The sequence below is a fragment of the Amphiura filiformis genome, chromosome 3 (assembly GCF_039555335.1).
Source record: "Amphiura filiformis chromosome 3, Afil_fr2py, whole genome shotgun sequence".
NCBI classification, from domain to species: domain Eukaryota; kingdom Metazoa; phylum Echinodermata; class Ophiuroidea; order Amphilepidida; family Amphiuridae; genus Amphiura; species Amphiura filiformis.
In genome coordinates this window covers 63,078,064-63,101,401 of record NC_092630.1, presented here as the reverse complement: position 1 = coordinate 63,101,401, position 23,338 = coordinate 63,078,064, and the positions used below count along the sequence as shown (strand labels likewise).

The window sequence follows — 23,338 nt, the reverse complement described above, 5'->3', positions numbered from 1 at the left end:
GCAGGTATGCACTGGGCTGCTGCGACTAGACCACTGGGTATTTTTCTACTTTTTTACACACACCTATCTCTGGGTCATTCCGTTCAAAGGTACTTGAAAATTAATTTTTGGGTACTTGAAAGTCCTTGAAAAGTCCTTGAATTTGAAATAGAGGTGGCTGCACGCACCCTGTATCCATTATGTTAGACACTTCAAATAGTGATATAAGTATGGTTATAATTAACCTCATTTTGGTAGGTTTCATAACTTCCAATTCCCCATCTTTCAGAAATTGTTACCACTTTTTCAATGTACAATGTTCTTGCCCTTGAGGAAGAAACGTGTTCAAGATGCAAAAGCAAATAAATACCATTTTCAAACTTGCTGAGTTATGGCCACCAACATCTACCATGTCATGCTAGCTTTAAATTGACATCCAACTATAAAAAGTGTATGTTTTTGGAAACTATTATCAAAAGTAGCACATATTTTTTTTGTTTTTTTTGCATCTGTGAACTCTTCATGTGAAGTTTTTAACTCCATAATTTTTGTTTCTTAAAAACTGATCACAATGGTTGGTTTGATTTCTTGCACATACCATAGAATTCAATCTACAAGCATATATTCTTCTAAATGAGGGTTGTTTGAATGAAAGAGATTAAAGACAAACACCTTCCACTAAAACATTATTTGGAGTTTGAGCAACTATATTACTGGTACAGGTGGCTATACAAATATGTCTTATTAAAAGACTAATCTATTGTAATGTTTTAGTGGAGGGTGTCTATCTTTTGTCTCTTCAGTCAAAAAAAATCCTCATTCAGAGCCATCTTGTAGATGGAATTCTGTGGTATTGTCCTGAGGACACAAGACTTATAACAAATTTATATTTATAACAAAGCCAGGAAGTTCTTATTTGAAATGGAAATATCATGAAAATTACATTTGTTTTAAGCATAAGGTGGCCCTGACTTGGATTACAAAATACCCTAATTTCTTGGTATGTTAAGTAAATTTAAAACAAGCTTGGACCTTCTTACAAAAATTAAATTCATTAAAATCTTCATGCATTCTTCCAAGTTGTTGTTTAGGCCAATGTGGTGCTTGCCACAATGGCATTTTTGGTCTGTACAGTCATATAAAGCATTGAGCATCAATTGATTTATCACATGTATTGACATAAACTTGCATTAATCCCAATGTATCCTCTGTCCACAGACAAAAGCAGCTGCAAAATCATCCTGAATCTACCAGCATGAACAACAGGAAATCGAACCCTCAACAGGTTAAAAGGCAATCATCTATATCTAAGCATCAAATTCAACATCCACATCACAACAACAGAATAGAATTCCATGATATCACTAAAGTGCCTGAAAATAGTTACCACCCACCAAAACCACAGCACGGACTCAGGAAACCTCCATCTCCACCAGCTGATGCGCTGCGACCTGTAAGGCCTCCACCTCCAGTGCCTGTTGGAAATGGATCAGTTTCATCAAAACCATCGGCAATTAAACCTTTACATCAGAATGATAGACCATACAATTCAGTCGCAGCTAGACCAACAATTACACGACCTTCAGTACTACAGAGTGGGAATAACAGTGTAGCTGCAAGGCCTACAGTATCTAGACCATCAGTGTTGTCTACAGTTCATAAGCCAGAAGGGTCAGCTGCTTCTAGACCTCCTCCTCCATTTCTACGACCAACTTCAACGGCTAATCCCAATAATAAAACAGTGCCATTGAGGCCCGTAGGTATGGCTAAGAAAGCAAGTCCTGAAGCTACTCAGGAAGAATTCAAACCTTTATTAAAACCAACAAATATAAATGCTAAGCCTGGTGGATCTGTGTCATCTAGGCCAAAGATCTCACGACCAACACTGGTATCAGCAACAACTAGTGATGATGCACCTTTTAAGTCTGCACCTGGAAGACCACCATTTATTACAAGTGCCAGCCATTCAGTAGCAGCTAGACCTTCAACACAAAGACCCTCAGTGCTGCCATCCAAAATCAGCACTAATAGTGGTGGATCCTTGTCATCTAAACTACCACCACAAAGACCTTCTATACTGCCATCAAAAAACAATAGTGAAGGTGGTGATTCAAAACCACTAAGACCCTCGGGACTTCCATCAAAAACTAATGTTGTCCCAGCAGTCAAACCAACATTGAGAGTTAACCCTAACAGTTCTACCACAAATAAGCCGGCAGTGCCTAAACCACCAATCACATCTGCTGCTGCTTCTACAAGTAACTCTCCAAGTGTAGCAATGAAACCTCCAAAACAAGCTATAAAACCACCTGTAAGGCCAAATTTAGCACCTAAACCCAATGCTAATAATTCGGCAGAAAATAGGCCTGTTTCTCTAATAGCTTCATCTAGACCCCCAGGTGGTGAGAGAAAACCAAAAGTGGCCCCAAGGCCAGTTTCTGTTGAGGTTAAAATGAAGCCACAGATTAAACCAAGAAAATTAGGCAATAATGCTAGTGATCCATCAGTATAGTATATGATTGTAACTATTTCATATCATGGTAAAACAAGGTAGTGAATGGGTGAAGAATTACTCTCAGTTTTAGTAGTTTTCTGAAGAGAAAGGAATAATTTCATCTATCCGTTTGCAATGTTATTTAGTATAGACAATGTTTTGATGTACAGTCAGTCCATTTCCAGGAGGGATGCAAATTCCAAATCATATGCTAGTTTTGTTGTGTGTCTGTCAACTAACAGAAAATTAAAACTGTTTTCCTTTGTTTTATATTTCTGTTTGTTATTTGTTTTGTTTTTGGTGCTTTAGGTTTTAACAGAACTTTTCATTTATAAAAATGATATCAAGTGCCTATTGTTTGTACTGACCAAACATCAATCTGCTATTGTTATCTGAGTCATGCATCAAACAAGGTTAAAGACAATGTCAAGAAAAAGTTTGATACGTAACTTTTTAAGGAACATTCTGTTTGCGATATAATGCGACACTCAGGCCAAATATGGGAATTGCAAAATTGAGTTACTGGCAAAAATCTCTCCAGTTACAAACTGTCCTGATTTGGCCTGATTGAAAAGGGGAATTTCTGTGTACATCAAACACAGGTGTAGATGCAGAACAAGCCAGGAAGCATCTCTGTGCAGTCATAGTATTACACTTGTAACTGATCAATTAATAGCTATTCACATATATGTGAAATTGAATACTTCACACTGTACTTGTTTTTGTTTTACAAACTTTATGTACTGGTCTGTTGCACTTGATAAATAGCTTTTCTGGTGACAGAAAAACTTATCTCCACTAGGTGCTGTGCGTATCATTGCCTATGATATGCATGGTTTTACTTAGTGCACAATACATACCCTGTAATAGTGCATGAAGACATATACCATGTGTGAACTCAAGTAGGCAGTTGTTCACACAACAGCTTATGGAGATACGCTATAGATTATAAATTATTAGAACTGAGAGTAATTCTTGACACTTCAAGTGGTAAATTTATCAGTATTTGTTGTATATTCATGGGGTTATTTACTGAAGAGAAAGCAAGTGTATAGATACAGGGTGTCCCAAAGTCTAAATAATATGTATTTTGACTTCCCCTCGATCAATCCTTTGAAAGATATGATGGTTCAAAATAGGAAAGAGACATTTGGGACACCCTCTATTTGTTTCAGATTTACATGATTTTAGACCAGCTTGTAATAAACACACATGATGCTTATATCAATCATATCATTTTTAATGAAAATGTTCATTCACTTCATATGAATAGGCACATGTAGTTAGTAAGTAACCTAGGGATGAGGTAGACCCACAAGTGACAATCACTACTTGTTTCAAAAATCATTTAGTGAAAATATGAAATTGTATGTGAAAAGTACTAACAATATTGTATAATCTTGTTGCGCATGTTTTAATATATATGACACATTCACAAATTATAGTACACATAATATACAGGCCTTATTAATACAATATTAGGTTATACATATTCTTGTGAATGTATCAAATTTGGTTTAAAAGTTGTTATAAAAATACAGCATATGGAGAATTATAGTGTGATGTTTTAAAAGGTGCTTCAATAAGTATGTAAGAATTTGTATGAATTTGAGAAAGATTATTTAAATAATTATGTTCATTTATCAAAAAATCACTTTTGATATCTAAGTTTCTTTAACTTTGCAAATTCATCACTAAAGGAAAAAGCATAGCTTATCGCTTCATGTATTGCAAGGCTCAAGTGCCATTCCATTGTAGAGTTTGATAGCACTACTTGTATGTTAGTTTATATGTCACAGTGATTACTGGATGATGTGACAATGAAACAGTCTACTGTAGAAATTCATTAAATATGCACAATCAGTCAGCTGTAATTTGCAATAGCTAGGCCAGTATTGAAACCCAATTTAGAGCCTTCACAAAAAACAATGCATCCATTATAAATATGCCAATAGCTTCAGAATTAATAATCATATTCACAATAATTTAACATAGAGAGAACACTGGTTTATTTACATGCATTTTGATACCCCATATGTCCACAATTGTTAAGATATTAGTAACACAGTAGTTTTTGGAAAGAAAAATACCCAAATTAAAAGTTGCAATAAATTGTATTGATTTGAATTCAGTACAAAGATAATGGCAGATTTTACATGCCACAGTGCTTGAGTAATATCCATTGATCGCTGAAAAGTGCAACTTTTAAATTTGAGGATTTTGCTTTAAAACAATGTGTTGCTAATATTGAACAGCATTGGACAAATGAGGTATAAACATGCACGTAAATAAACCATCAAACTTTCTATGTTAAATTATTGTGAATATGATCAACAGTTCTGAAGCTATAGGCATATTTATAACAGCTGCATTACTTTTTGTGAAGGCTTTTTTATCAACCATAGCATAATGTATTAAATATCCTGCATAGGTTGCAGTACTAAACTAGGCAATGCCGCTATTAGTAAACGTCTTGAAATGCTGCAGTGTTCAGTCTGTCTGTATAGATGGATGGATTGTACAAATCGTCGCCTCTTTTACATAATGACGTATAGTTTATGTCCATTACATAGATGATACATTGTCATGTGAATCAGGTGACAAAATCATTACTGATATTCTTTCATTAAGGACAGTTTATGTTTATTTTGTTGATCACATTTTTATTCTAAAACCCATATACATGGAGTCTTTCAGATCATTCAAACTTACAACAGCATTGTAATAATTTACAAGTGATATTTAGACTTGTTCATAGACCTGTATTTCTGTAGTACATTGACTTATGCAAGGAAGATGAGAAGAGAAGAACAAGCTGCTAGTCTCGCACCAAACCATAGATCTGAATACAAACTTGGAAGGAATGCATAAGACTTGGGTAGTTAATGTTTTTGCATAATTATGAGGTAATTCTAAAGTATGTTTCCTTCAAAATTGTCACAGGATCGATTTCACAAATAAAAGAGTTGCAGCAGTATTAATGCATTGAAAGAGTGCTAAACCGATTGTAGGTCCCAAACCCATTGGACATCTTCCATAGGATTTATTAGACTAATTCCTTTGTTGTCTACACCACGCATGTATTTGTTTTATGCTTGAAAGTTGTAGTGACGACTGAACAACTTACCGTTTGTATCATGTCGAAGTCGTGAAAATATTCTCACATGACTTTGGTTGAGCACCATAGCATGACTGCCCATTACTGAAAGGTCAATTTGTACACAACTGCACAGTCTTAGACCCCCAGATTCTGGGGGAAAGTCCAATACCTTTTTAACGCACAAGTTTCTCAGTTATCAACCCAAACAGTTGACATCTGAGGGCAGCAATCTCAGGATGTATATGTTAAAGTTACGATGGGTTTGGACTTCAGATGGGTTACAGGACTTCAAATGCATCATAACTGTTAGTGAAATTGATCCATTGTATTGTAACACACTGTAGCAACATGCAATAAGCATGAGTTATCAGTATCCTAGCTGGAAAGCAAGATTTGCAAGTCATTTAAATCAAATTACTCATCTTAAATTTGACTTTATAACAGCAAGGCATCTGCAGCATACTAGGGGCTCAATGAGTTTGCTATGAGATTGATTTATGGTTTTGATCTACTTTTATTCACATTGATGTTGACCTACTTTTGTTCACATTTCAACTTTGATTAAACATCTGTCAGATACATTTATAATAATGAAACAGGGTTTCCTTTCAATCAGCTTTATATGCATGTCAATTTAATGGCCCATATGGCAGTTGTACCTCAAAGTTTAACCTGTTTTAAACAGCTCCCATATTTGTGTGCTAACTGCTAAGAATATTTTATTTCATGTTTTATAATTAAGAATATATATTATGTACAAACTGTAAGTATTACTTTATAAATCTGTAAGCATTATTTTGTATTATTGTTTTTATACAGGTGTATCATTTATTATATTTACTTATGTAGCTATAGATGACAACTTTGTGTGTTATATGACGAGATATGACAGCAATGGTAATACATTGCACAATTTTCATGACTTGGAATAAACATGTATACAATGTACGGATGTAAATAACTTTTGTTGGCAATAATTGCAAAGGATTAAATCATGTGCATTGATGTAAGTAAGGTGTTACTAAGTTACAAAGGCTACTGCCATAAGTATGCATGTAGGGGCAACATGGCAAAACCTTAAAGTTAGATTTGTGACTTTTGCCCAATGTGCATATTTAAGCACTTGAGACTCGGAGCATACATCATGTGTTAAAGGAGAATGGTCTGATTTCATCACATGTATAGAATTTCATTCCCTTTTGCAACTGGAACCATAAATGTGTATTTGAAGGTTCCACAGAACACTGAATATAATAAGTGGGTTGTTAACCCACATTTTTGCATGTACAAAATCCAAGCCTTCTTTTAGACCCATTTTCAGGGCCAATAAGATCAATATGACCTTTCCATTGATACCAAAATGGCAGTTTTTGATTGAGAAAAAGTGGGGATGAGGTTGAAGTTGGAATGAGGTTGTTGATTGGACCATCCTCTTTTAACATGATTCTTAACGCAAAAAGGAACAAGGTGTTACAGTAGTCCACTTAATACTGCAGGTAATTATGTGCACTGCACATATTCAACCTTTATATGATAGGAGTACATAGAGATACTCAGGACAGGAGTTCTGTCTGTTGTAGGTAACTGCAGTATTGAGCGACTATTATAAGAATCAGATTCTTCATTATTATTTTCATTAATGGATTATGTCAGGAAATTCAATGCTTGGATCAAATTTGGAAGGTATAAACTTTGTAGATGTATGTTGAAATATTTGAGTTCCTCTTCCATCTATACTGGGTGAAGTATTCTGGAACATTCTTACCAGCATTGGATTTGTTGTCTTGACAGAATTGGTTATAAACTGGGCCATGGTCCGTTATTACCTTCATGTAAGCATACTCATAGCCTAGTATCAAGACAGGGATTATACAACTTACAGTATAAAGCTGAACAATCCCTTAAAAACATCTTAACAATAGGTTAATTTTGTGTAAGCTTACAGGAAGGATAGGCCATGGTCCAGGGCACATTGGATAGTACAAACATATTTAGTTGTTAATAACGGTTGGACTTTATTAGCAATTAATTTCCTATCGAATGAATGTTATATTCACTGAGACCAGTGATTTCATGTTAGAAAATATTAACATGAGATTTTAAAAACTAACCCATTTCATTTAAATCAGATTAATTCAAATTTTAATTGAAGCAGCAAGTTCTTTTAGCATATAACCCAATACAAATATAACCACCCCAACACAATGTGGATATCTTCTTATTCTCTCTCATTGGGAAACTGCAGCATTATATGACTGTAAGACAAGGTGGATTCATTTATATATAATGGCATATATATATTATGAAACAAGAGTTGTATTTCCAGTGGTGCCATTTCTTTTGCTCTCAAACTATTTTCTTTTGTTCATGGTGAAGGGTTTGTGCTTGTCATTTTATGTGTATTGTTTATATTTTCTTTGCTTCTTTATGTGTGTTTACAATAACTCATATTTGAGTCTGTGTGTTACTCAATTGAGTTCATTATTAAGTGCTTTCATTTATTTGAAAATGGACTTCTTATGAAGTTTACTTAAGTAATAAACTGTAACATTTGTAATAGATTAGATGGGTAGAATACATCATTATTGTGGCAATAAGAGATATTGTCTTTTTAATAATAGTCTGGTGCTACATGGTGAAACTTTCATAATGAAGGCATGTTATTATATATAAGCAATTTCAGCATGCACTGAAGAGGATGCAACTAATCATGACTGAATAAGAATATCAGTACTTTGATCAAAAAATCATTTGCTTGTTTCTGTAAAAATTGAAATTATGTAACACTTGTTGTATCAGTTGATAGTAAATGAACATTAATATGAAACTGATCAACAATCTTGATCTTATTAGCCATGTCCACACAGGAGGCATAAACTCAAGAGTAAAGTGGCAAGTTTTTTGTGTCACAAAAAAACAGAATTCACAGAATTTAAGGAAAAAAATAACGGAAAACACAGAAATTTGCGGAAAACATGTTTTTCCTTGAGAAAAATAAAAATGAAGAAAAAGTAATGAGAATGAAGTCTGTCTTCAAAGATATCAATCAACCTCAAAACAACTAAAAATATGATGCAAGTAACTTTTTTTACTCCAACTTTTAGCAGTGCACATCTTCTGTAGGCCTACCTAGCACAAGAAAGGCATTCCATCCTTTCTAATGAAATGGCGGAATTTAGTTTTTAAAACCACTCACGGAAAATTGCGGAATTCTGTGTTTTAAATCATGGAAAACTTACCACTTTACTAAAGAGTATCAGAATCAGAGATCATCAGACCCTTTGAAGGTTCAGTTAATGGTTTTAGCTGTGTGGATACTTCTAGGTTTGATACTCCAAAAGCACTCAAAGGAAACTTTTTCAATTTCAGTGTTTGCTACTTATTAGCAATATTGTGGAAATGTGTTCATGCTTGCTCAGAAACAGTAAGAATATAGCATTACAACAATTCTGATATATATAGGGAGACTCAAAAGTTTTGCAATGATGAAACTATGCTTTTGAACATGTATAATCATGTCATGTAATTTCTTATAATATGTGCTATCATTGTTAGAATCGAACAAAAGTCAAGTTTTTTTCTAAGGCTGTAAGTTTTGAACTTTTCTTAAAACCAGTCCACTTTTACATAATTGTGTACACATGGTGTAGAATTTCATAATCTTTGAATCTTTTGAAACTTGGATTGTAGTCAACATAATTTTCTAGTTATCATTTGGGACTTTTCTATACGTATGTAGTTTAGTGTAATCTATTTTTAAGTTTCATAGTGTTTTGTATTACTTCTTTTAAATCTATTGTCTTCTTAGGATCAGGCTTCCAGCCTGATAGAGGTAACTATGTTATTTGTTACCATGGCAACTTTATCTCCAGGGCATATGTTTGCATTAAGTGTATTGAAAAAAGGAAGCAGTCATGTTCAGTCACATACATTTAGGTATGGACTAGGTAGAGTTTGACAAAACTACAGTATTTTGCAAAGATCCATTGCACTACCCAATTTGGGGCTCTTTATAGCGTAAACAGGAAGTGGGCTTCTGATTAACTAATCGAATCACGTCAACATCATATCGGCACCTCATTCGCTGAACAAGCTGTGTAGCATCATGTGACACAGGCATGACCCAGGGTGTTTTGTACGTGATGACCAGCACAAGCAGTCGACCAATGCAAAAGGTTTTTGCAAAATAGTGTAACCAAGATCTGTTTGTGACAAGTGAAATGGGTTTTAACATGCTTTCTTGCCTTCAGGATTATGAAGCTTTTTGTAACAAGGTTTAGCTCATTTTACAACACTGAGGTTGTGGGTGGAATATTTCAGTCAATTCTTGTAACAAATCATATGCAAGATAAAGTGATGCACACAAAATAGTTGCAGTTGTACCCAAATCAGTAAACAAACTTTCAGACTAGGTGTATTCATTATTTGTGAGTAGTGCATCATCTTATATACTTGTTCATGTCTTGAGTTGCTGGTGCTTTCAATTTATCTTTCATTCATCGATCAATCACAAGTTCTTCATATAGAGCAGAAGTTTATGCCAATTGAAATCACCATTAACTGAAGACAAGACGAAATGACCATATACATAAGGATACTGAACATTACATCTTGGAGATGATGGTATGAAAGTAATATCTAAAAGAAATCCGGTCTATTTTTATTAAATATTTTATGTCATTAATATGATCATGTTTTATACAAATGTAAAGTTAATTGCTGCCATGATCTTTCAAAGTAAGGTGATAAATAAATTTGAATACTACAATTCAATGTTTTACTTTGTTTCATTATAATTGTGCTTATCTTGCACAAGTTGAAATTGTGCATTTGCCGAGTGTTTAAACATACCTCACACAACACAAGTCATGGAATATATTAGATTTCCAGGTGCTCTTCAGCTAGGCTAGGCTTTTTAACAATATGATTTGAAACTTTTTCTCCCATTGTCATTGCCCTATTTTGTACCCACAACCTATTCGTCAATGGAATCAAATAATAGAGTGTGTCATTGGCAAGATGTTCAACAAGGTATTTTTAAAATATCCTGACAGAATCTTTTCATGTGCTTCACTTGTTCCAACAAATTGGTTTGTAAAATTTGGAAATAATAGGAATATTATTGCTGAAAAGAGAGCAAGGTACACCCATTTGATGTGGGGAAACAAGTAAGACAGTAAAGACACACAACGGTGTGTAGAGGGGACAACAAACAACAAATATAGGTACAGAAGTAGGTAGTTTGATTGGCAAAAATTACCAATTCCATGGCCCACAGAAGTGTTACGCTGCAAAAACAACACAAACGAACTGGAATACACATGCAAAAGTGCACTGGAACAAGTGATGAAAATCACTAAGCACATAGGCAGACAAAGAATAACAAATGTGGGTACATAATAAAGTAGGTAAAGAATGGACCCATATTACCCTGGACTAAAAGATATCCTATGCAAGTATTTTAACAATATCCAACTTATTGTGCATAGCCAAACTCTTTGAATATATTTGTGAGTGAAATGACATCAAATGGCCCCTTACCTCCTTTCTTTCTCAATTTTTTTCACCACTTTCATCAGATTAAAAAAAAAAACATTTTGAAGTATAAAGAAAAAAAGGAAAGGGGTAACAAGGTACTGAAGCAAGGAAAAAGTTCTGGAGAGAAGGGCAGAAAAAAAGAGCAAATAAAGATGTAAAACCAAGATTGAAAAAGAGAAAGAAAGAAATAGCTGAAACAAGAGACAAGCAAATAAGAAAGAAAAAAATAATATACATGTAGTTTGAAGCATGAAGCAAAGAATATAGAAAACTGAAAGTCGGAAAGAGAAGACATATGAGGAAGTGAAAAAAAAGAAGCAAGAAATTCTATATTTACAGTTTGACCTCCGATGATCTCTGGATGACCCTAAAATGACCTTCCAAATATTTGGCTCTAAATGTTGACTGTACCCACCAAGTTTCATGCATGTATCACAGTTTTTACTAATTTGACCTCAGATGACCCCTGGGTGACCCCAAAATTACCTCCCAAAAATTTGGCTCTAAATGTTGACTGTACCCACCAAGTTTCATGCATGTATGACAGTTTTTACTAATTTGACCTCAGATGACCCCTGGGTGACCCCAAAATTACCTCCCAAAAATTTGGCTCTAAATGTTGACTGTACCCACCAAGTTTCATGCCCATATGCTAGTTTTTACTAATTTGACCTCAGATGGCCCCAAAATGACCGTACAAAAATTTGGCTCTATATATTGATTATGCCCACCAAGTTTCCTGCCCATGTACCTGTTTGTACTAATTTGACCTCAGATGACCCCTGGATGACCCTGAAATGACCTTCAAAAATTTGGCTCTACAGTTTGTCCACTCTGAAGTACTAAGTGACAACGCGCGCGTATACAGCACGCATGTGTGCGTCCGCGCGTGCCTTCAAAGTCGGCACAATGTTGTACTTTGTACTTCAGAGTAGACCGACTGTAAATGTTGACTGTACCCACCAAGTTTCATGCCCATGTGGCAGTTTTTACTAATTTGACCTCAGATGACCCCTGGGTGACCCCAAAATGACCTTGCAAAAATTTGGCTCTAAATGTTGACTGTACCTACCAAGTATCATGGCCATACAAGTTTTTGCTCATTTGACCTCAGGTGACCTTGACCCACTATCCAATACAAACTTGTTCTGCCTGGGGTCAAGATGCACCCACCCACCCACCAAGTTTGAGGAACGTGCGACCCCTAGTCTCCGAGAAAAGAGGTAAATAAGGAAAATGGGGCCCCTGACCTCAAATGACCTTTTACCTCAGTATATGACCTTGAACCTCACCCAAAAAAAGTAGCCAGAGTTTCTGGCCATGTCCCACCTATCCTGAAAATCTGAAGTCAATCCGCCCATGCATGCCCGAGATATAGCGTCCGGACGGAGGCACGGACATTGTAAAAACAGTATGCCTCGCGGTGGAGGCATAAAAAGGGGACCTGACAATGGTCAGCAAAATTGTGACAAAGGGTTTACTCTTCTCCCAACTATTATATAGTAAAGCTCCCATAACATGTAATAAAAAGAAGTATATAAAGTAAAGCTCCCCCTAACATGTAATAAAAGAAACTTGATTAATGCAGCCCACACTTTATCTGTTATTTGGTTATAAAGGAAACTTTTGAAATATTTTTATATATCTTAAATGAAGAGATATTTTTGCCACTGATTTAATGAAATCTTCCTAGCCCCTGATATTGAGCTGAAGCATAAATAAAATTGTTATTTTAAAAATATTATATGTTGGATCCACTTGAAAAATGTCTCAAAAACTAAATGTCCAATATTCTTGATGGAATATTTTAATGATAACATCACAGCTGAACAAACCCAAATTGCACACTTTGTCAGTATCCTGTTATTTTTTTGACATTGTTGTTGTTTTTGTAAGTGGTTGGCATGATTTGATTGTTTAAAGCAAAGAGGATTATTACCACATCACCACAATGTACCATGTCTTTACAAGACCCTAAAACTGGTTCCTGATGCATGCAAGTTCCCATTGAACATGCACATGAAGGAGGGCTTTACAGTAGCAATATCTCATGGGTTTGGATGGTATTTATGGGTCACTGGGGATCTCATGTACTCATTACAAATGTTCAAAGAGCTCTTGACAAAATAGGGTTATGAAATTTGAAATGAAAACCAGTCATTTTTTGACAGATATCAACCTAGCTTCTCTTTAAATGTTCACTAATGTACATGTATGTAAACTGTACCCTTCCCTTCATCACATAAATTTCGGAAGGCTATTATAGCATAACCAAAGTGTAGTTTCTGTAGATGCACAAATCCATTAGAGTGTGAAATATTGTTATTTGAACATGAATGAACATTATAATCCTTTCTTGATGCATGTGTGTATTAAAGATATATGTCATGGTTTGGTCTGACTGAAAAAGGTAAAATATCATGTAAGTGGCATGGTGTATTCTGGGATGCTGTGAAAACTAAGCTAAACTGAGCTAAGGAAAGTTATCACCAAAAGGATTCAAAACAAAGGGGTCCATAGGAGATAGGAATTGCTGATTTACTGACAGCTTAAATCTGCCACAGCTTCTTCATAAGTTATAGAAATGTTTTGAAGCCATATATTTGGTGTGCCATAACATTACAAGTCAATGTAGCTGACTTGGCCGGTTGGCCCTGCAAGTTTCTCTTTTTATTTTCTCATGTGTTCTACTTTAAGGGTAGGAAATAAGGGTTTTTATATACTCATCTTTGGGACCATCATCAATAGTCAATAAACCATAATGACAATCAATAAAATAAAAACATAATGTATGGGTTCCAAGTTTATTGAAAATATAACCTTTCAGATATGAACATTATTGTGAACTTTCTGAGTAAATGAGGCTCATGTCCATAGTGTTCACAGTAATGCAATCAAGCTAATCAAGTCATCCAGAAAACTTACTTGACTTGAAAGTTTAAACGCATAAACAAAAACAATCATCTGGAGCAAATTATTCCATTTTATGGTGGTTTCAGCATTTGCAATTTATTTAACATTAAAAATGAAATAAATGCTTGATCACATCACATGTGTCACAAAAGTTTAAGATTTGAAAATTCATAATACTGCTAGATGGACTTTATTTAACATTAAAAATGAAATAAATGCTTGATCACATCACATGTGTCACAAAAGTTTAAGATTTGAAAATTCATAATACTGCTAGATGGACTTTATTCTCTAACAAAGCCATAACGTCCTTGTCCACTTGTCACAAATGCCTCATTTACTCACTTTCGACCACATTTAAAATACAAATTTGTTAAATTTGCTTAAGATTTTAACATTGCACTAACTGCATTTCAAAACAACATACAGTAATTATGTTGGAAAAATTGCAACAGTTTAGACAATGTACCACAAAACTGAAGAAACTGAGGGTGAGTAAAATGTATTTCAAACCTTGGTCCACATTGGATCCAAATTGGGCTGGGTTTCAGACTTTCAGTCCCATTATTTTGTTTTATCTTTGATTTTCTTTACTGCTCAATAAGACCTGCAATGTTGGGCAGGTATACCGTATAAGTTCAAAAACAAAAGATAAACTACCTCCTGACAGATAACTCAAATTAATGCATCAGTTTGAAGCTTGAACCTACCCACCTCAAGCCTCGGCATATTATCAATGTTGATTCGATGGCAATGATTGAGGTCAAAATCAATCATCGGCATCAAATCCACATCAATAATATGTGGAGGCTTGAGGTGGGTAGGTTCAAGCTTCAAATTGACGCTTGCATAAGGCACCTTAAAGCCTGGTACATGAACAAGAGCCAACATATTTCTGCATGGAATATAAATTTATTGCACAACAAAAATGCTTTGTAATAAAAAACAATCAAGACAATCTCAACTAACATGCAAAAACAAAACTTTGCAGAAATTTCAATTCTGAATGCACATTCAACACATTTCCTCAAGAGCTGATATCTTCTGAACCATGTGGGTATTCACCATCCTCATTGGACAGAAATTGAGAACTTCATTTTGAGGAAAAACAAATGGCAAAATCCAGGGTGCATGTGAAACTGACTGAGCCAATAGATGAACTGACATGTGTTTACATTTGGTATGTTTGACTGAGATAAAAATTGCTGGGTAAAAGACCCTAGATTCTACATGGATGAGGTGGTTTCAATAAAGCAAATAATACCAAATATGTTACTATAAACTGGCTAACAGGTGCTACAAGTTACTCAATAACACAAAATTAAAACAGCAAAGGTTTTGAAATAGTGGTCTGCCATAGACACTATGTATCATTTTGCCTTGCCTGAAACAACAGAGGGCATCCAGAATTTAAACATCTGACGTCATAGGTCAACTCATCTGTAATTATCACAGCAAACTTGGGAACTCATGAACTTGAGGAGAGTCAGTACCTTAACTACTGCACCATGCTATGGCACCAAGATATCAAACATTTTCCTCTCAAGATCACTAAGGACAAATGAGATAATTATTAAAACCATGTCGAAATTGACAACATATATGTAGATTGTTTAAAGTGTGAATTATAGCCATCTGGGATCTCACACAATTTTGGATGGTGCACCCTAGATATCTAATTTTCCCCACTTTTGTTTTCCTAAATTAGTATTAGCACACATATACTCTCAAATTGGCCCTATTCAACACATCTGATTGATAGCGGGACAGTACTTTGTGACATCCATCTACATAGCGCACATTTTAACTGAAACTTGTGACCATAGCCATTCTCCTCTCTAGTCCACCCCTTTCCAAAGCACCAAATACAAATGTCCAAATCAGATTAAGGCTTGTAAAAAATAGAATTCTGCAGTCTGAGCTGTTCCCATTAAGACAAAAATAACATTAATCAGGATCCATTTTCCTACGTTTAGAAACAGAAGAATCTTTGCTCTTCTCCACTTCCTGGACAAGGTACGCCAATTGCTGTCAAGTCTTACCAAGGATTCTGTATCACTTATATCATCCACATTATTTCCAAGTGTCTGTAGATGATGTTTACATTTAGCAGCAATTTGATCAGCATCAATAGCCCGAGATAGTGACTTTTCTGATTCTAATGTTGTTTCAATGATCATCTCTGCTTGTACAGCTCTCTCATCTGATGCTACAAGTATGGTGTCATCTGCTAATGTTATACTCTCAGAAACATCTGTTGTCTCTTCATCTGCACTGGATTCAAGGTTTTCCTTTCAATTTCAGGTGACACTGGCAAGTTGATTTCATCATCTGATAAATTTAACAAGACAAATGTAACAATTAAGTCAAAAAATGTTCACTTTTGGAATGTCATTTGTAGAACATACTACAGTGGACCCCCATCAATACAAACTTTTAAGATCTTCTGATCTTAGTGTATATTTAAAACAGGAATTTGCGTTATGCGATTATTATATTGTATAAAGGTGAATGCTTGTGTTATCAGGAATTAATTTTATCTTGATTAAAGAAAATACCTGTTCTTGACTTAAGTGACTTTCTACATGGGCAATTGGGCATCCAATACATTCACTAACGATTATTCCTGAATGTCACTATTCAAAGAATATTTATGCAGGGATCTTTCTCAGCTTTCTTGAAATTCACTAGAACACATTTCCACTAAGTTATAAAAGAGTCAGGTAAAACTATGACTTGGTTTTCAAGTTAGTAGAATTTTACTCTTTAGAATTTAATTTTTGCTTTATACAGTATTTAAAAAAGATCTTTCGCACTGGCCGACCGCTTGTTTTGATCATTTCGTAAATATATCTATGTCACGACTGGGTCATGTGATGCTATGCAGCTTGTATGGAGAATGAGGTGCCGATGAATCCCACTTCCTATTTATGCTGTAAACAGCACCAAATTGGGCAATGTGAAGTGTCTTTGCAAAATACTGTTGTTTTAAAAATTCTAGGATTTTTTGTAGGCAGTATCAATTCATAATGAAAATTAGGATCATGTAAATGATATGTTGATATACCTGTTGCATCATCATCATTGTCATCTTCAATTATCTCCATTAGTATGCCATTTTCATCTGTCTCGATTCTTGTTGATCTATCTCCTACTATCACCTGCAGTGCCTTCTGTGCCATTTCAGCTTGTTGCTGTAGGTTATCAGCTCTGAATAAAGACTCTATCTCTGGTGTAATGACATCATATCAACTGAAAAGATTGGATTGTTGATGTATCGCACACTTAGCGCATCCCATCCGTATTCAGGGAAAGAACCAAATATGACGCAAAAGTGATGACAGATCATACGTGTCTCCTGCCAGTATGGACAACTGCATGAAGGGAAATGCAACTCATTTCCATATGTTAGATTACAGCTAGGGCTATCTGGGAAGATGACGATAAAGTGCCCTTCCGCACATTTGGTGACCTCAGCTGTATGTGGCATTGACTTTATTAGTTCTGTAATGTGTGCTTGGATAAGAGGTGGTGTGTTTTTGATATAGCTCGGTACAGATGACTTCTTCTTAGTGTGGTTTGCCAAAGCAGGAAGAACCAGATTTTGACTCATGTGTCTGAAATAATAAATGTATTTGATTTGTTATTGATGACATGTCCAACACTGTTGGTAACCCACGTTTTAGAAAGGGTGGGTTTAAAGGGTCCACAAAATGCTTAAAAGAGTGGGTTTGAAAAATTTCTGGTTAAAATGTGTGTCCAAATATAAAGCGTGGTCACGGATAAAAAAGGTGGGTTTAGAAGTCAACAATTGCAATCTCAAAGCTGTAATTTCCAATTGAATGACACTAAATGAAACACAAAAAAAATATTGAAATCCCATTCTGCTTGGTCATCTAAAACTTAATTATGTAATTCTCTTTGGATGCAAATCTGCACCTCCTGGACCACCATATTAAACCACTTCTATGATCAGTAACCATGCTTAGAAAGGGTGGGTTTCAGAGTTTTGGTATAAAGGGTATAAAATAAAAAGGGTGGGTTTGAAATAAAAAGGGTAGGTTTGTATCACCACTGCCAACTATGTCCAAAGATGACATTATGTCCACACAAAACTTACACTTCCTAATGCAAGATCTCCAAGATTTTATAGAATTCATGTTAAAGTGAATTGGACAATTTTATTGTTTGTTTTTTCAAATGTTGAAAATTCCTTTAAAAAATCATTGTTAATCTTAAAATTTACCAATTTTCTTCTCTTGCTTCGCTCACATTTTTTGACATCCACTTTAGCCATAAAAAATTTACATGCATGCTATGGCGTGATCAATAATTATGTTTGTGTGTTGTAACCAAACCATTTCAGTTACAAAGTTAGAAAAGGACTTCTCTGGGGAAAGATCAAATCTTACTCATGTTTACCGACCTAGAGTACCAAGTAATTTCAAATCGTCCCATTTCAGTTACAGTTTGCATAATTGTTGTAATATTGGCTTCCATCCCTTCATGCACATAGCAATTAACAGCGCATTATTTATATGAGAATGAGGTATACATGTATAATTATAGAGTCAAGTCAATAAAAAAAAGTTTTCTAAGTCTATCACTTACCCATTTAGGGTTCATGAATTAGACACATCACGACCTTGACACATGTGTACAGTTAACTTTTTATTTCTTCCATGGACGAGGTACAGCTGGTGATCAGCGATTGTGTAGAAATGGTCTCCTCCCCTTATACGCGCCAACAACCAATGGGTAAACTGTCTTGTTGTCAAGACTGTTGATTAGCCAATCAGTGTGATTGTTTATCGCCTGTGTGTTTACGCTCCTGTATGCAATGCCGACCACAGAAGAAATAACAAATTAACTGTAGACACATCAAAATCATGACACATGTGTAATAAGTTCTATTATCTCATTTCTCTCTTAACATGTGATACACAATGTTTAGCCTCCAATCAGTCCACAATGATCCTATTTTTGCTTATAGTGTGTTTCTTAGATAACCTACCTGCAGTAATGAGCTGGTAGATAGTCAGAGACAATTCCTGAGAATATCTCTGTAAGACTGCGTGTCTTGAGATCATCCAGCCGATCATGCTTGAGGGCACTAGATAACTGCTCCAAGCCATTGTTGACTGTAAGAGTCACTATCAAAGGATCACTTCTGGAGTAATGGCACCATCTCTGTAAGGTAACATAAATTGCAAGAAGGGTCCTATTTTTTTCGTGCCAGAAAGGTATGAAGAAAAATATTTTAAAATAAAATAGAATATTTGTTGCTTCCATAAACATAATAAATATCCTAGCATTGTCGCACCCCTCCACAACCCCATCCACCATAGTGATGGCCCTGTGTCCTATGAATACAGGTTGGAATTTTCAATATTTGACACTTACATTAGAGGGGAGGGGGTTAGCCTTCTAACAAAAGGACTTTCATTAATTTCATTAGGACTTCATCAGACTTTTGGGTTGTTCCCTTACATAAATGAGACTTTTGTTACCTTCTTACTCTGCATCCAAGTATGTGTCATGTAATATCTAAAACTAGCGTTGAATCTCCAGAGTCCTAACTGAGTAACCTTCTCCCATGCTTGGTTAGATTCTTCCTCAGTTCTACTCATTGCTGTCGCCTGTATGAGTTGGTACACTCTTTCCATATCTGATAAATAAAGTCAATAAACAGGTGTGATGCTATCAAGCTATAAGTGTTACTTATTATGCAGGTATCAATTTTTACTTAACTTTTTCATTCAACATTCTTTCTTGTTCTTCAATTAGACCACTTTTTAGTTAGATTTGGTTTTATCTGAAATGTTAGACCCAGAGGTGGATCCAGGACTGTGAAAGGAGAATGCTGCTCATAAAGTTTAAACAATTATAGACCTTTTTTCAGAAACACAACATTTTCCTACTCAATCCCCCTCCCACCAAAAGCGCGTAAGGACAAAGGACTGGCACCCCTGAACCTCCCCCGGATCCACAACTCTATATACAGACCCCCAATCTGTATCCACCCCTGGTTACACCAGTTCATTGTCAGAAGTACCATACTAAACTGGTAAAACACAAACATTCAGTAGATATAACATTACCTTTCCTGACAAGTTTTACAGTCTGGGCATTTTAGAGTAGCACAAGTCCAGATAGACATATAATTGAAATATATTATAAACCCAGAAAAATTTCAAACATATTTTCAACTCTCAATATAATTGCCTTTTAGCAAGATTTCATGCCAAAATTTCCTAAGATTTTAAGAATATTCAATAGCAAACCATCTTGAATGTGATACATGTGTGTATGGGGAGGGGTGGGGAGATTAGCTCCGGTTTATAAGGCTTTAAATCATATATACTAAACGACCAACCTGATTCATCTTTGCAGTTTCTTCCCAGCCATTTCTTCATAGAATTTTGCAGACAGTTGTCAAAAATATGAATCTCAGCATCTGCAAACATACATATAAATTGTCATTCAACACATGATTAAGTTATAGCAGATCTAAGCATTTACGTAAGAAAAAGTCTCACATCTCTTTATTGAACTGTTTACACCCTTTACATCATAATTTCTCTCATTAAAGTTTCATTTACACATACTTTGAGTTGTATAACATAAACACATCTTTCTTGCTGTTCTGTAGTTTTGCTTTGAATTCCTGTCTATCTGTCAAGAAACCTACCTGGAAAAACTTGCTGCACTACATCAATATCTTGCTGTGTATTATGCATCATGAAACACTGTGGATTCCAGCCTGGATTCACTTCTCTGTTGAGTAGAAATTAAGACAAAATACATAATTATAACTGCAGTTTTTATGTTTTATGTGGAACAATAATTAACTTTACATATTCTTCTTAGGACTCAAAAATACTGAAAAATGTTTAATCTATTTGCCTCCCCCTTTATTTTTATAACACAGCACAAGAAAAAATCCTAGAAATCTTTTGTTTTATCAATCAATTGCTCTAATGCTTTAGACCTTCATGTACATATCTTAGTGTCATTACATTAACTTAATAGTAGTAAGCTGATCACAGACTTATCCAGGGGTGGCACTAAGTTAACTGCGTGTACAAGCGCTATTTTTTTTAGTTTGGACACTTAAATTTTTTTTTTTTTACAGGGCGCCTGTGCATGCAACAAATTTGACCGTAATAAATTTGTATTTCCGTGTTTTTGACTGGAAAAACTAATTATGCTGATCTCAGATAAAATGTCATAAATAATCACTCCGAATACCTATCTGTTGAAACAGTGTGCAAGTAAATGTGAACAAAATAGTGCAACATTCGACTCACTTGTGTGTAGAATGTCTGACTGGGTTGTTTACCCATGCATTTTTAACCATGCTGTCTCACTCAGTATACCAAAGAAAATTATCATTTAAAGGTGAACCTCATTGAAAATAAAGTTATATATCAATGGAAAGCTTATGATGTCAGGAAGCAGAAAAGAATATTTTTTATTTGCATAGCGTATGGCTAGACATAATCTCCATGCAAAGATTGGATATTGGCACCCCCCTAAATTACAAAAGCGAAATCGTTCAAATTGGTTCTTTCGTTGATGACGTCAGCCCAGGGACACACAGTTACTTCCGGGTTTGATTGTAAACACAATGTCCGTGTATTACTGTGGCATGCATCGGGCCAATGCAATTCAGTCATTGTCAACTTACTTTACATGAAAAATATCTTCAATAAAATAAGAATAACATGAAGGAAATATCATGATCAAATTAAGAATGAAGTTCCTGAATAAAGTGTGTGGTTTAAAAATGGGAAAAGTGCTGGCGAAAACACAATTGGGATAGGCCAAGCCATCCAAGATATGCATAGGGAATATTACAGTAAAAGCACTGGCACCCCTGAAGATTCCCAAGAACCGGAATGAAAACAGATTACAAAAAATAACTGCTAGTGCTACCAGTACAGATCGTCACACCAAGTTGAGATGAACTTATCACAATGAGAAAATGAAGGAATAGAATAAGGTACATGTACAGGATTTTTTAATTATTTCTTAGCTTTACAACCAGTCATGGCCGGTCATGTATGATAGGCGAACTTCAGATAGATACATACGGATGAGCTCAGTGACTGCACTGAGTCTCACTACGCCGAGTGTTCAGTATCATGACTGTACTGAACTTGCAGACAAAATGACCGATTTGATATTCACATTCTGATATTTCCAACTTATTGCTACTTCAATCAGCAAAATTTATTCCTGTAAATGTTCCAAATATAAGGGAACGATTGATCAAATCTGCTGAAACACCCCTTGAAACACGGAGGACGAAGCCCCGAAGCGAGTCGCTGTGTTTGTGCATATCCGTCCCTGCAATTCAACAGCAATTTACGCATCGCGTCTGGTAATCCATAAAACATGAATGTTTCACTTTTTTTTTACTTTACACTGATTGTACTATCATTAAAGAATCATGACACAAGTGACAATATTTTAATTTTATTCAGATTTCAGAATTCCATCAAATAACGGCATACTAAGCCTAAATTGTATTTATTTTATAATAAAGTATCTGCCCGGTATCTGTTTCTTTCAATCGCGATCATCGTTGTGTGGAAAAATGAATGTATTACCTAAACGCTAAATATGAAAACCTTTTATGGGCTGGATTTGATGAAATCGGCTGTTTTATTAATTTTTTAATTACTGCAAGGCGATATTTTTTTGATCAGACATTTTAAAATGAATCAAGAATATATAGGGAATGTCACAAACAACTATTTAATTTGTTATTCGATCATGTTTATTCAGTCCATGACATGAACGGTAGCAACATTTTAATCATGGGATTGATCCCAGCCCTTTAATTCAAACTCAATTACCCAGTTATACCCAGCCAGTTATGACTGATTTTGTCAAAAATGTCTAATGGACAATTTATGTGTTGACAATAATTCTATTATTTCTAATATATATAGAAGGAACCAGCAATTTGAAGATTCCTCTAATTTCAAGCTTTATTGTGAAAAAATCAGACTTGCAGGGCAGCTTACAAAGTACAGGAAGCAAGTCTTGTTTACATGTTTCCGAGTAGGATCACGTGATGCTGAACCCTGAGCTTAAAATGTCATAAAGCATTCCCAAGGTCATAGACGATTGATTTGGGTGCTTTTGGGCGCATTAAAAAGACCAAAAATTCAATCATTTTTTAATTTTTCAGCTTTATTAGCCATCAAAAAAATCGGAAAAAATAATTTTTAATATCCTGACATCATAAGCTTTCCATTGATATATAACTTTATTTTCAATGAGGTTCACCTTTAACTAATATT

General features: G+C 35.1%; 2 protein-coding genes across 5 annotated transcripts in view; one reads left to right on the top strand and one right to left on the bottom strand.

Moving 5' to 3' along the window:
- Positions 1–10,341, top strand: part of LOC140148921 (disintegrin and metalloproteinase domain-containing protein 12-like) — a 103,739-nt gene extending 93,398 nt beyond the window's left edge. The window contains 1 exon segment of the mRNA XM_072171027.1: positions 1,198–10,341. Within this exon segment, the coding sequence (XP_072027128.1) occupies positions 1,198–2,491 (1,294 nt within the window). The 3' untranslated portion in view covers positions 2,492–10,341.
- A 3,873-nt stretch (positions 10,342–14,214) lies between these two features.
- LOC140148919 (uncharacterized) overlaps positions 14,215–23,338 on the bottom strand; it is a 24,126-nt gene continuing 15,002 nt past the window's right edge. For 3 of the 4 annotated variants that reach the window (XM_072171024.1, XM_072171026.1, XM_072171025.1), the window contains exon 10: positions 20,716–20,801. Coding sequence is in view for 1 of the 4 variants with exons in the window: in XM_072171023.1 (XP_072027124.1) it covers positions 17,248–17,641; positions 19,039–19,214; positions 19,535–19,692; positions 20,401–20,481; positions 20,716–20,801 (895 nt within the window). In the remaining 3 variants the exon portion in view is untranslated. Of the gene's footprint in view, positions 16,356–17,091; positions 17,642–19,038; positions 19,215–19,534; positions 19,693–20,400; positions 20,482–20,715; positions 20,802–23,338 lie in introns of those variants that run through there. The other variant, XM_072171023.1, reaches the window with a different exon arrangement.